Source organism: Balaenoptera ricei, chromosome 6, assembly GCF_028023285.1.
Source record: "Balaenoptera ricei isolate mBalRic1 chromosome 6, mBalRic1.hap2, whole genome shotgun sequence".
NCBI classification, from domain to species: Eukaryota; Metazoa; Chordata; class Mammalia; order Artiodactyla; family Balaenopteridae; genus Balaenoptera; species Balaenoptera ricei.
In genome coordinates this window covers 69,414,841-69,427,524 of record NC_082644.1, presented here as the reverse complement: position 1 = coordinate 69,427,524, position 12,684 = coordinate 69,414,841, and the positions used below count along the sequence as shown (strand labels likewise).

Genomic DNA, 12,684 nt, shown 5'->3' with positions numbered 1-12,684 from the left:
AATTTTTAGATTTGCCATATTTACATAACAAAAGCCCCACTGTAGATACATTCACAGGGTACTTCTTGATTATCTAATTCTCATTCTATACACCCACCATCGTACTTCCAGAGCCAAGCTAAATAACCAACCAGCCAGTTCATACTCGCCAAGCACCTAGCATGTGCCTAATCATAAGATCAAGTAGTCAGTTAACAAATTCTTGCCACCATGTTTTGTAATTAGCTGGATATTCCTATAGTGACTGTGACAAAGGAAACAGAGCACTAAGTTCAACCCAGGAGCTGACACTGACTAGCAGAAGGAACCCAGGAATCAATCCATCTCCCCTGAGATAAATATGTGTATTTGTGTCCTAAAGTCTGAAATTGATCCTTTAACTGTCCTACTCCCATTACTAGCCTTGTACTAAATCCAAGGTTGGGTCTCTCTACTCTGCTTCCTCTCTGCATATGACCCGGGGAAGGGTAATCCACAAACATGAGGAAACATGGGAGAAGGCAGCAACAGGGAGCTCGATGCCCTTCAACCAGAGCTGGTTAAGGGGTGTTTACAGAGCTTCACTGACTATTAAGAATCTTCTTCCTTGGTCTATCTGACTGCAGAAACAGAAGTACCAAAGCATTACACACAGTACTTGGGAAGGAGTAACAAAAGTAGTTTTAACTTATAGGGGATTTAAAGATTGTGCTCTGGGAGAAAGAAATGTAAGTATGATCACTTGCTTACTACACCAGAGACAAAATAATCCAAGAGGATAAAGGCTATGAGGTAGTCTCTTAAAGGAACAACCAAAGTAAAAATACATTCTGAAAACAGGGCATTGGAAGGTAAGGAACAGCACACAGAGAAAGTAAAATCTCTAGGCAAGATGTCTTGAAATGTCACCTTGTAAAGCTGAAATGTGTTCCCATAGAGCTCTTCTGTCAGCATGTTCCTCTGCTCCAAGATGGCTTTATCATTGTAGGCGTACTCCACGATGGCGGACGCTTCCGCATGCCGAAGCATCTTCCTCACGTGACCTTTAAAGCTTCTCATTATCTCTGCAATCTGTGCTTTATTCCTAACCCCAGCGTGACCATGGGAAAAGAGAAGCAACAGAAGGAGAAAGCTGGGTGGCAACAAAACATGACACACTTCTTCTGAGACCAGCTCGTCACTGTGTGTGGCGGTGGCTTACACAGAGAAATGCTACGAGAAGGGAAATCAAATTGCCTTGTATTTCTACCCTGTATTTCTTTCTTTTCTTTTTCTGTTTTTTTTTTTTTGGCTGCACTGCACGGCTTGCAGGATCTTAGTTCCCCAGCCAGGGCTTGAAGCTGGGCCCTCAGCAATGAAACTGCGGAGTCCTAACCACTGGACCGCCAGGGAATTCCCTCTACCTTGCATTTCTAAGTGACTCGGGGGCCAGCCTGCCTAGGTTTGAAAAGACCTAGGGTCTTACCAGCTGAAAGACCCTGGGCAAGGTATTTCACCGCTCTGTGACTCAGCTTCTTTAGTCATAAAATAGAAAGAATAAGGTTGATGTGAGGATAAGTGAGTTAAGATGCACTGAGAACTGTAACCAGCACATAGTAAGTGCTCAATAAATGTTAGTTCCCATTAGTAAATTGTTCAGCTTAAAAAAAGTGGGGCAGAAGGAGAAAAGGAGAAGGTAAAAGTCAAACATGCAGGATAATATGAATAAAACATACTCCAGGATTCTCTTTTAAAACAGGACTTAATCACAAGTATTTCTATTCTATCCTAAAATAATCAAGCGGCCAGTAATTCTAGTCAGGAATACAGTTTTTGAAAATTTGTCAGCTGTACTTTTTTATTGTTGGTTAGCATATTTTGGCCCGTTATTATACTTGAGACAGCAAGACAAGTATCAATTCCACCTAGTTTAGGAAATCCTCCCACCTTGACATTTCCTAACCCACTAACCCTGCTTCTGAGCCTACTCACCTGCCCCTCCCATCACTCCATCTTCTAAATAACTGGTGACTAATTTAAAGTTCATTATAACCATTTCTCTTCTTCCAGGGCTTCAAGATATACTCGTAAGAACAATGAAGACAATACCATCATTTTACATTAATTTTAGTAACATTAATTTTTTAAGACCACACTCCTTGCAAACATCACAAGCATCTGCTTAAGCCTACTGATATGGTAACAGACTTTTAAGCAACATTTATTTGCACACAATAGGTATCCACACCTCTAAAAAACTAATAAAAAAATATTTTATAAGTAGAACAACTCACCCATACATGAGAAACTTCTTAACAATATTTCTGGAATATTTAGCTTTACTTAATTCAACCAAATCACCTGAGAAACAAAATACATTACATTAATGATAACCTCATTTCCGTCCTCCAGAAACAAGGGAAGAACTAACTGCACGATCTTGGGAACACAAACAAATAACTCCCTATTTGTCCCAGGCAAAAAAACAAATAAACAGAAAAGGTCCTGCAGAGGACACACTGCTATCCCTCAACAGAATTCTTTTCCAGGACAGTGTTGGGTATTTCAAGAGAAAACAAGCGACTTTTTACAAACAATTACAAAATATATATAAGAAATACCTCGCAGTTCTTCAAAAGCCTGTTTCCTCTGCTCTTCGTTGCCATACTGAATGTAACACTGGATCACACGAGTTGAATCATGTGCAAACGCAATCTGTAGGAAAACAGTTGGGGCCTTTAGACAAATTCTCCCTGAAAATATATGTTTCTATCATATTATTTATGTTGTATTGCTGCCTCTTTTACAATTCCTTGTGAGGAAAAAAAAGTAGGGTCTTCATGGCTAATCAAACCTAGGTTACTTGGGAGTAGAAATTCTTGTTTAATTGTTCAGAATGGCATTCTTTGGTTTTGCTGGCTACCGTATGGCATTGAGACAGGAATGCATTTAAGTATTCTGCAAGATTCTATCACTATAATTCAAACCAAACCTGTCTAATGATTATACACACTACATTTTTCATTTCTCTGATAGTTACTTTCCCTAAAAGAGGAATTTTCCAATGCAAAAATTCTATTATTCTATGATTTTTTTTAAAAATATAAATGATCTAAGAATGTTTGGCTTTGGCAACCAAAGTATTGCTACATAAATAATTATACCTAATTATTATAATAATCTAGATACACACTGGCAATTACATTATGAGCTAATCACTCCATTTCTCACATTTTCATTATAATCCCTGAACATACATCCAGTTATATTCCTAGAATTTCAAATCTGATTCTCCAACCCAACCCCCCTCACAACTATTGGATGGATTAGATCCTCACTGAAGGACTTGCTGATCAATTTTCTAAAGCAATGACTGCAGATAATCAGTCATGCACTATTATTTTTTATATGCTACAGTCTACTTTAATAGTTCTTATTACTGATTGCTGAGTCTGTCTTTAAATTTTTAAATTCTAACAAGTCAGAAGGTGAAGGTATACACCTTCATCAAAGTCATGGATTTCCGAAGAATTTCCTTAAGGGAGATTTGCATAGACATTTTTGATAAAACTTTAAAAATAATTTTTTTAAAAAAATAAGGCTGTTTTGTGCATATGTTGATTACCTACTATGTAACCAGTATATGTGCTTTAAGTGTATTTTTCTCATTTAAACTCAAAGCAACCTTAAAAGTGGGTTGTTGTTATTAGCACTTTATAGATTAAAGTAAGTTTATGAGAAGTTAAGGAACTTGCTGTCCTTGTGACCCTGGAGATGAAACTTAACTTCTCTGAGCCCAGATGTATCAAACGTTTAATAGGGATGATGACTAAGTTAAAGGATACAAAGTATGCACTGGTTAGCATAATTCCTAGCACACAGTAAATAATCAATAAATAGGCTGCTATTGTCTAAAGGCACACATATTTTAAATAGCAGAGTGACTATTTGAATACCAGACTAACTCCCAAGTCCATGGGCATGCAGTAGTAACCTAAGGGTAATTGGGAAAGGATCTTGAGTGTAAATTATTTATAAATTGAGTATAACAGACTACTGCTAGAGATGAGGAGGAGTTCCAACCTAAAAAGACCTTGCTGGCTTTAAGAAAGCAGCAGCTGGGAACTCACTATTTTAAGACAGTCCTTCAAACTGCAATACAGCATCTGGTTAGACCCACGTACGTGGTTCGGCAAAGGCTGCCCCTCAAGGGTCTCCAAAGATACCGAGTCTGTTGGCTTACAAGTGAATATCACTAAGTATTTATCCAAATACACAAGAATCAATAGAAGTTTACTATAAAACAGGATTAAAAAGCAACAACGAAAATCAATTCAGAAGTCCCAAATCTATTATTTTTTAAAGATCTTTGCATGATGCTTGTAAAAGCAGGAAGAAAGTAATCATGTGTTTGCATCACACATACAAAATAGTCAGCAATTTAGAACATGCAAAAGTATAGAGTTCACAGCAAGACATTCTAACGAACACTGTTGAACTAATAAATTCCTGGAGATAACTTTAAGAGAACACTGACTTATTTTAAGTAAATTATTTTAAAATGAACAGTCAAAAACTTGATAGCCTTTTCACAATTTCCTGGCGGTAAGGTCTCTCACTATTAAATTTTTTAATCAGTATTATAAAAGGTATTTGAAATTTGAGGCCAAATACATTAAAAACAGAAACAATTTCACCTGCCACAATGGTCAACTACCCTTTACTGCGAGTCAATTTCAATTGTTAAAATTGCAACTGAGTATGCCCTACTTACAGTTTTAATTTTCCCTTGAATCAACTTCTGCAAATCACTCATCAACTTCACTCTTTTTTCTTTGTCACAATCTTTTCTATAAAAGAGGCAGGAAACATAGTCTAAGTAAAGACATTATTTTAAGCACACAAAAATAAAAACCATACCAGTGTATGTTCACCCAGTTCAGTATGATTTTCTCTTCGAAGAGAACAAACTGGACATTAAAATTACTATTCCAGAGCAGCCAGAGAAAAGTAATTTTCTCAAAGGCAGAAACTCATCTCACAAGGTATAATTTTATGCATCAGTCTAAATCTTAACAGCCAGAACTTCGAAAGTAAAGAAAATAATAAAACAAGTCCAAGACACCAAGTACTCAAGTATTTCAAAACCTAGCCGAAAAGAATTGTCCTTCATTTTCTCAGAAATTTCTCAGGAAGGACGTCAAATCCATTTAAACTCTCATTCATTTTCATAAGCAGATCTGACACCATCCTAATGATTCCACACGTTTCTGCAATGGGCACACATCCAAACACTGATACCTCTACTGGAGTGTTCTGAGTACTCCCTAAATAACCCAAGCGCTATGTCATTTATCTTAGGACATTTCACTATTTACTAGGTACACTGTTACTCTTCCATCATCTCAAAGGGCCTAATAAAGATGCCATTAAGTAGCATTACCTTCTTAAGATCTCCCAGATCTGCTTCGCCCGAACAACAACGTCGTAGTTGGTTTTATCACTGAGTTGCCTGCTCTGCTTCAGTTCTTTTTTCTTTTTTTTGAACTCATCCCATTTGGGTTTCTTGGCTGCTGTGTCTAGTCGTTACAGAAATTATTTTCAATTACATTTAACATTCTCAGTGCCATACACAAGTACAAATTAGGTACCTATGGCAATCACTAATCAAGATCAATACTCACTGAGGAAACTAGAAGGGGGAAAACATCATTCCCTACCAACTTATACTTTATTTCACTTTCTGAGCAGTTTACACATTTTAAATTTGGTTGACACCAACTGTTCATTTATTCAACAGCTATTTATTCTTAACAGGATACCTATTAAGAAAAAAAAAGGAAACTAAACAGATTATAAAAGCAATTTAAAAAGTTTAAGCATCTTTCTCAATTGTAAAATAAAATTTTACTCTAGAACATTAAGATCATTGGACTTGAGGTATGATCAGTTCTCAATGAAAACAAAAATTAGTCCAAATTAACATAGGAAAAACAATATTCAAAAATTCACTCTTCTGAGTGCTGTTATGTATTAAGTAATTTAATTCTTACAACAACCCTATGAGGTGGGTACCATTATTATCCCCTTCATGTCAGGGAAACAAAGGCACCAAGCAGGTAAGTTCCTTGTCCAAGGTCACGTTAACTCCTAAGTAGCAGAGTCAGGATTCAAACCCAGATATGGCTCTAAAACTTTATTCTCTGCCGTCTCTTACTCATGACAATGCACAATCAAAATTCCTCAGTTCTCTACAATTAGGGTCATGCTATAAAAGTCGAGTATCGGTTATTTTTGGTCTTCACAATCTAAATAACTTATTAATTGAATGAAAAAACCCAAAGAGGCCAAACAAAAAATAACTTAATAAAATGGGTATTATTTACACGAGTACCCTGCAAAGAACCCTTAGGAGAATAAGTTATTTCTGGATATCTCCCCTTCTCTGATTAGAAATACACTCAAAAAACAAAATTCTCCTATAATTTCAAAACCTAGGGATTAACATTTTATTTCCTTCTTGTTTTTTCCCCTACACATGTTTTATATTAATTTCCTTATTGTCTTTACTTAAACATTATGTTGTAAGCATTCTTCCATGAAACTAAATATTCCTCAAGAATATAATTTTTAATGGCATTCAATATACTACAGTGTATTTAGTTACTCCCCTTTCTGCTCACTTGCTTATTCCCAGCCTGGTAATAGAGGATTACAGGCAACAGAAGGCATATTTACCATTAATATTAGAGCATCATGTACCATGCAGCAGAGGATAATAACCAATCCAGAGTTCATTTCATTCTACAAATTTATGGGCACCCTTGACATATGCCATGCTGGGTTGCAGCAGATACAACCAATTTTGGGGATGTCTAGTATCCAATCCCCCTCAGTTGCTGGTATAAAACTGAGAAAATAAAATCAAAGTTCCATTTTGAGATGCTGGGAACTTATCTCCTATAGCAAAAGGAACCAGGGCTCCACTATAATAAGATGAGGATGTGTATGCATTTAAAATGCAGGTGTCAAGAACTCCAGTGTGGAAAGGAAGATTTAGGACCTAACAGAGAAGCTAGGAAAGAGTAGGTAGGAAAGAGAAGCTGGAAGAGAAGGGGAAAAGAGAAAAGATGGAAGCTAGAGCATGAAAGAATCCTCCAGGCCTAATGAGAAATAATGAAAATTTCCCTCCTTTCCTCTCTCCCTACGCCCCTGTCTTGGAGCAGCCCTAGGCAGAGCAGAGAACAGGGACCAAGTCTAAAGAACTGAAGTAAAAAGGCCCCATGGCAGTGGTCTCAGCTGGCAGCAGAGGAGCAGTGTCAGGCTATGCCACGCTGGAGAAAAAGAGTATGAAAGACACCAGAGAAATCCTCATGATGCTGCAGAGAAGGCATATGCATGTCAGCACGCGTAACCTGGAAGCTGCTCGTTTGAGACCAGTGCAGGACAGACGATGCGCAGCAAGGGCAGGCTGTACAACAGACAGCAAAGCTCTGGGTCAGAGACAACCGCTTAAACATCATGATGAAGAGATTAGTAGTTTGTTTCAACAAAGAGGAGCCTTGCCAACACTTCTAATCAGTTAGCAACCTATCCTGTTCCACCAATTCAAGTCAAGTCTGTCACATGTATACTATACCTTCTCTGGAAGTGTTTACCGGGTCTGAGCCATCTGATGGGTTGATGATATTAGAGTGGCCTGAGCTCTGTGAGGGCAGGCAGGGTCTATATGTTTCTTGTTCACCAGGGCATCCTTAGCCAAGGTGGATGTGTAGCTGGGACACACTGGTTATTTAAGTATTAAATTTAAGTATTAACTATTTGTTTGTTGAATGAATGAGTTCATTAATTTTAGCCTACAGAAAGGAATGTTTTATTGAGGTTCCAATGCATAAAGCCATTACAATTTAGCCTAATTCCACAGCTAGGGGAATTCAGCAAGGGCCTAGGAAGTAAGGAATTCTAGGTACCAGAGGATAATTTTGACCAGAGAAGATGCTTTCTGTTTTTTATTTAATCCCATCTACCCTCCCACCCCCACCCCAAGTGTTGCCTGTCAAGGAACAAGAACAAAAGGTCTCTACCAGACTTCTAGAGTCCCTGTGCACAGTGGTTCAGGCAATAGCTCAGGCAGGGCAAGGCTTCTGCAAAAACTCTGCTAAAGGAATCAGTGCTTACCATCATTTTTACTGTCTGGCTGGAATTTTCTCTTCCTGTTGAATTTATCTGCCTGCTGGAATTTGTTCTTTGGTATTTTATCCCCTTGCTGCTTATTCTTGAACTGCTTCACACCTTTTTTCCCAGGTTTTGTGGCAGTTTTCTCAAAGTTCTTAGATGTGATTTTAGGTCCACCTTCCTTAACAACTTTTTTTGGGAATGTCTTTGAAGAACCAGAATCTAGTGACAATAATAAATAATTGTTAGTTCAATGATCCTGGGCCTAGATCTTTTATCCACTGGATTGTATTTGTTACAGAAAATTACACACTCTTTAGTGAAACATACTTTGTTTTATTCTCAAAAACGGAGCACAGTAGGACTTAAAAAAATCAAAACAAAATTTAAAAACTGACTCTGATTATAAAATTATAATACAGGTTCATTATAGAAAACCTACAAAGTAGAGAAATACATAATAAAAACTACCCATAATTCGAGAGATAACCACTATTGCCAGTTAGGTGTACTTCTGCTTTAAGCACATATCACAAGATGAGATATTATTTATATGTCTGTGTGTCTGTGTGTGTGTGTGTGTGTGTGTGTGTGCGTGTGTATGTGTGTGTGTATTCAGGGGGTCAATAACATAATAGGAATCTAAGAATAAAATGAACATTTAAAATTTAGAAAGTATATCATATATAAACAAATTTAAAATGTTTATTTTTCAGAATTTCTAGTTGCAAGAAAAAAAAAAGATTGCTTAGGAAACTAGTCATTGACACAATTCCTGACTTTTCTATTTTGCAATACTGACACCTGATGGAACAATAAAGACATCACAATGAGAAATCCTGAAGACCTGGCTCACCAGTAGACGTATTAATCAGCCACAATTTATCAAACGCTAAAATAAAATGTTGTTGTGAACTAGTGAGGGAACAGCATCACTAGCCGACATGTCTTTCAAAAGTACAGCATCCACCAATTATCCTGGCAATTTCTCAAAGGTCTAAGTTTCACAGGGAACATGCAAACTCATATATAGTAACACCCATTTTTTCCTACTACTTTAATCCTAACTCTAACCCATGAATAGATTGGAATCTGCTACATGCCCCCTCATCCCACCAACCGCTCCCTCCAAGGGCCAAAACAACCACATGGGAAGCATGTTTTGAGTATCTTACCACTGTTTTTATGAAATCTGTTTTTTTCTTGTGATGGCTTTGTACCTTTTCCTGCGATTTTTTTTTTCCCTTTGACTTCCATTACAGCAACTCTGGAAAACAAAAACAAAATCCAAAAAAGGATCACTGAATTGCTCTCATCCAATAGAAGTCATTAGTGGTCACTGCCACATTTACTCCTTCAAGTCACAGATGCAGGACAAATTAGCTGCGTCCAGCACAGGCACCCATGAGTCCAGGAACTACACAATCATGACTTCTAAGATTGTAAAAGTGACAATAAATACGATACCAATACAAAAACTAAGAACACACACACACCTTGGCTAGTGTGTGATGTTTTGGAGGCAACATTTCAGCAATAGTAATGGCTAAAAATAAATCATTATTTACACTAAGCATGATAAAACTGTCAGTGTTTGCATTACTTACAACCTGGGAAGACTTTGTGATGAGAAACTGACAATATTACCACTTGATTTTTTGGTCTCTATCCTAAAAAGTCAGGAACAAACATTGCACTTATCACATATTCAAATTTAATGAAAGAAGATTATCTAAAAGTTCCTTATGTAACCCAAGGTAGCTAGAACAAAAACTAACTTCAAACGTTTAATCTGTTATTCTTTTTTTTTTTTTTTTTTTTTAATTTATTTATTTATTTTTGGCTGTGTTGGGTCTTCGTTTCTGTGCGAGGGCTTTCTCTAGCTGCGGCGAGCGGGGGCCACTCCTCATCGCGGTGCGCGGGCCTCTCACTATCGCGGCCTCTCTTGTTGCGGAGCACAGGCTCCAGACGCGCAGGCTCAGTAACTGTGGCTCACGGGCCCAGTTGCTCCGCGGCATGTGGGATCTTCCCGGACCAGGGCTCGAACCCGTGTCCCCTGCATTGGCAGGCAGATTCTCAACCACTGCGCCACCAGGGAAGCCCTAATCTGTTATTCTTTTAGAGGCAACCAAGTAATTTTCAAAGACCTCTGAAATAAGATTGTTGAAATATTTAATATTTCATTTTAAAGAAATCTGCCTAACAGGCTGCTTCTGGATAGAGACCCCACCGCGCACAGGGCAAACAACAGATAACCCCTCAGCTGCCCAAGGCTCCTGAAAGCAGCCGAATGTATCAAGAGTAAAAGTTATTATGTTTTGTCTATTTCTGTACCTTCCAAAGTTGCATATTCAACTCATTTCAAAATTTCTAAAGTTGACCCTCGCGAGTAGATGCTAGGGATCCCTAGACAATTCCAGATATTTCTAGACAAGAATTTTCCATTGAAGAACAACAAATTTCTCAAGATATTAATAGATATAAGAGAAACAAGGGGTTCTGGGGTGAAATGTATTTGGGAAACTCTTAAATGAAAATAATGAAGGAGGCCTCTTTAAGGAAAGGCAGATTCTTTTAATTTGCTAATTTAAGCCATTAATCACCAAGCACAAGCTAAAGTATGCAGGATTTCCCAACCGTGGTTGAACCACTTTTTCCTGGAATATCTCAAGGGACCAGTAGGGTCCCAAAGAGCACTCTGGAAGATGAATGGCCTCTGAATTACTCCGTTTCCTTAGATCATCAATGACTGTAGGGTCACTGTCACTTGGCTATAGCCTTCATAACCACATCTGCATCCCTTAGCTCTTCTGTGCATGAACTTTTTATTTTGATATAAGTTTAGTTTTAAAGAAGAGTTGGGAAAGACACAGAGAAAGGTCCAGTATACCCCTCAGCCTCCCCTAATGTTAACACCCTACCATGATGCATTTACCCAAACTAAGAAATAACATTAATATGATGCTATTAAATTTGGATTTCGCCAGTTTTTCCACTGACGTCGTTTTTCAATTCCAGGATACATTGCATTTAATCATCAAGTCTTCTTAGTTTCCACCAATCTGTGACAGCTTCTCCTTCTCTACTTGTTTCTCATGACCAAGACACTTTTGGAGAGTACTGGTCAGGCACTGTGTAGAATATCCCACATTTGGGGTCTGTCTGACATTTTCCTATGATTCTACTGGCCTTACGGATTTGAGGGAAGAATACCATAGAGATGAAGTGCCCTTCTCATCCCATCACATTAGGAGGAGCATGATATCGACATGACTAGTGATATTAACCTTGATCACTTGGTTAACATAGTGTTTGCAAGGGGTCTCTGCTGTAAAGTTACTATGTCTCCCTTTCCATATTCTGTTAGAAGCAAGTCACTAAAATTCAGCCCAAACTTAGGGGGAGGAGAATTAAGCTCCACTTTCTAGAGCGGGGAGTATTAAAGAATTTGAATCAATGCATTAAAATCCCCAGAGCAATTAATAAATATTTTGGATATGTTTTGAGATCATGCAAATATCCTGTACCCCCCACCGATTTTAGCACTCTCCAGTGGATCTTGCCTGCAGCAATTTCCGTGGTGTTTACATGATGATTTTCTATTTCCCTTACTTTTACCTTCATTATTTTGTATTCTTCTGTAGGGAACGTTTATTCCTTCTCCTCATTCATTTAATCATTTATTTACATCAGTATGGCCTCATAGTATTTTATTATTTGCGATATGGACTAATAGTATCTTTATTTTGTTGCTAAAATTGTTCCAGCTTTGAAATCTCTAAGGTTGCTTCTGTGTCCTTTTCATATGGTCCATCCTTTTTTTTTTTTTTTCCCTTAGCATATCCTTAATTCCTGGCACTTGTTCCAAGTTCACCTTTTATTTTCCTTGCCCAAGCCCTAAAATCAGCCATTTCTCCAAGGCACCCTAGAGAAATCCTCTCATTGAGATCTGAGTGCTAGGTGTGCTTGTCACTGGGGTGTCACTGCTTCTAGGTCTTTCCACCAGACAGGGCTAGGTAATATATGTATGTACATTAGCCTATGTGTATACACAAACCTGTATTTCTGTACCTACTAAGTAAGTTCATACTAATGTCTCCAACTCTAATCACGTGCCACAGGGTTATAGTTGGTAAAAACAAATGTACCAACAATAATGTGGTGTTTATCTACAGTTCTTTTTGTCTTTTCCCTCACAGTATCCACTCAAAACCCTGCTTTCCAAAGTTACTTAGGTCAGCTCTTTTCCCTCCACTCCTTCAGTGAGGTCTTTTTATAAATTTGTACTTGTTAGATGCATTTTGTTCCAGTCTGCATTCCATCTCCTGACATGTCAGTTGACTTTCTTTTCATCTGCCTATAGTCAAGTTCATTCTTTTTGGTGTACAGTGCTGATTTTGACAAACCCACAGTCAAGTATCCTCCACCACAGCACCTTACAGAACTGTCCCACACTCCTAAAAGTCCCCTGCGGAACCCCTTTGCAATCATCCTCTCCTGGCTCTCTTGGCAATGCTTGATCTTTTTTCTACCCTCTAGCTTTGTGCCTTT

At 38.0% G+C, this 12,684-nt stretch overlaps 1 protein-coding gene across 5 annotated transcripts in view; it reads right to left on the bottom strand.

Moving 5' to 3' along the window:
* PUM3 (pumilio RNA binding family member 3) overlaps positions 1–12,684 on the bottom strand; it is an 82,958-nt gene that overhangs the window by 24,036 nt on the left and 46,238 nt on the right. For all 5 annotated transcript variants that reach the window (XM_059924805.1, XM_059924806.1, XM_059924807.1 and 2 more), the window contains 7 exons: positions 9,309–9,400; positions 8,137–8,355; positions 5,402–5,537; positions 4,733–4,808; positions 2,580–2,673; positions 2,253–2,319; positions 889–1,063 (listed from right to left, as the gene is read on the bottom strand). In XM_059924805.1, coding sequence (XP_059780788.1) covers positions 889–1,063; positions 2,253–2,319; positions 2,580–2,673; positions 4,733–4,808; positions 5,402–5,537; positions 8,137–8,355; positions 9,309–9,390 — 849 coding nt within the window. In that variant the 5' untranslated portion in view covers positions 9,391–9,400. The remainder of the gene's footprint in view (positions 1–888; positions 1,064–2,252; positions 2,320–2,579; positions 2,674–4,732; positions 4,809–5,401; positions 5,538–8,136; positions 8,356–9,308; positions 9,401–12,684) is intronic.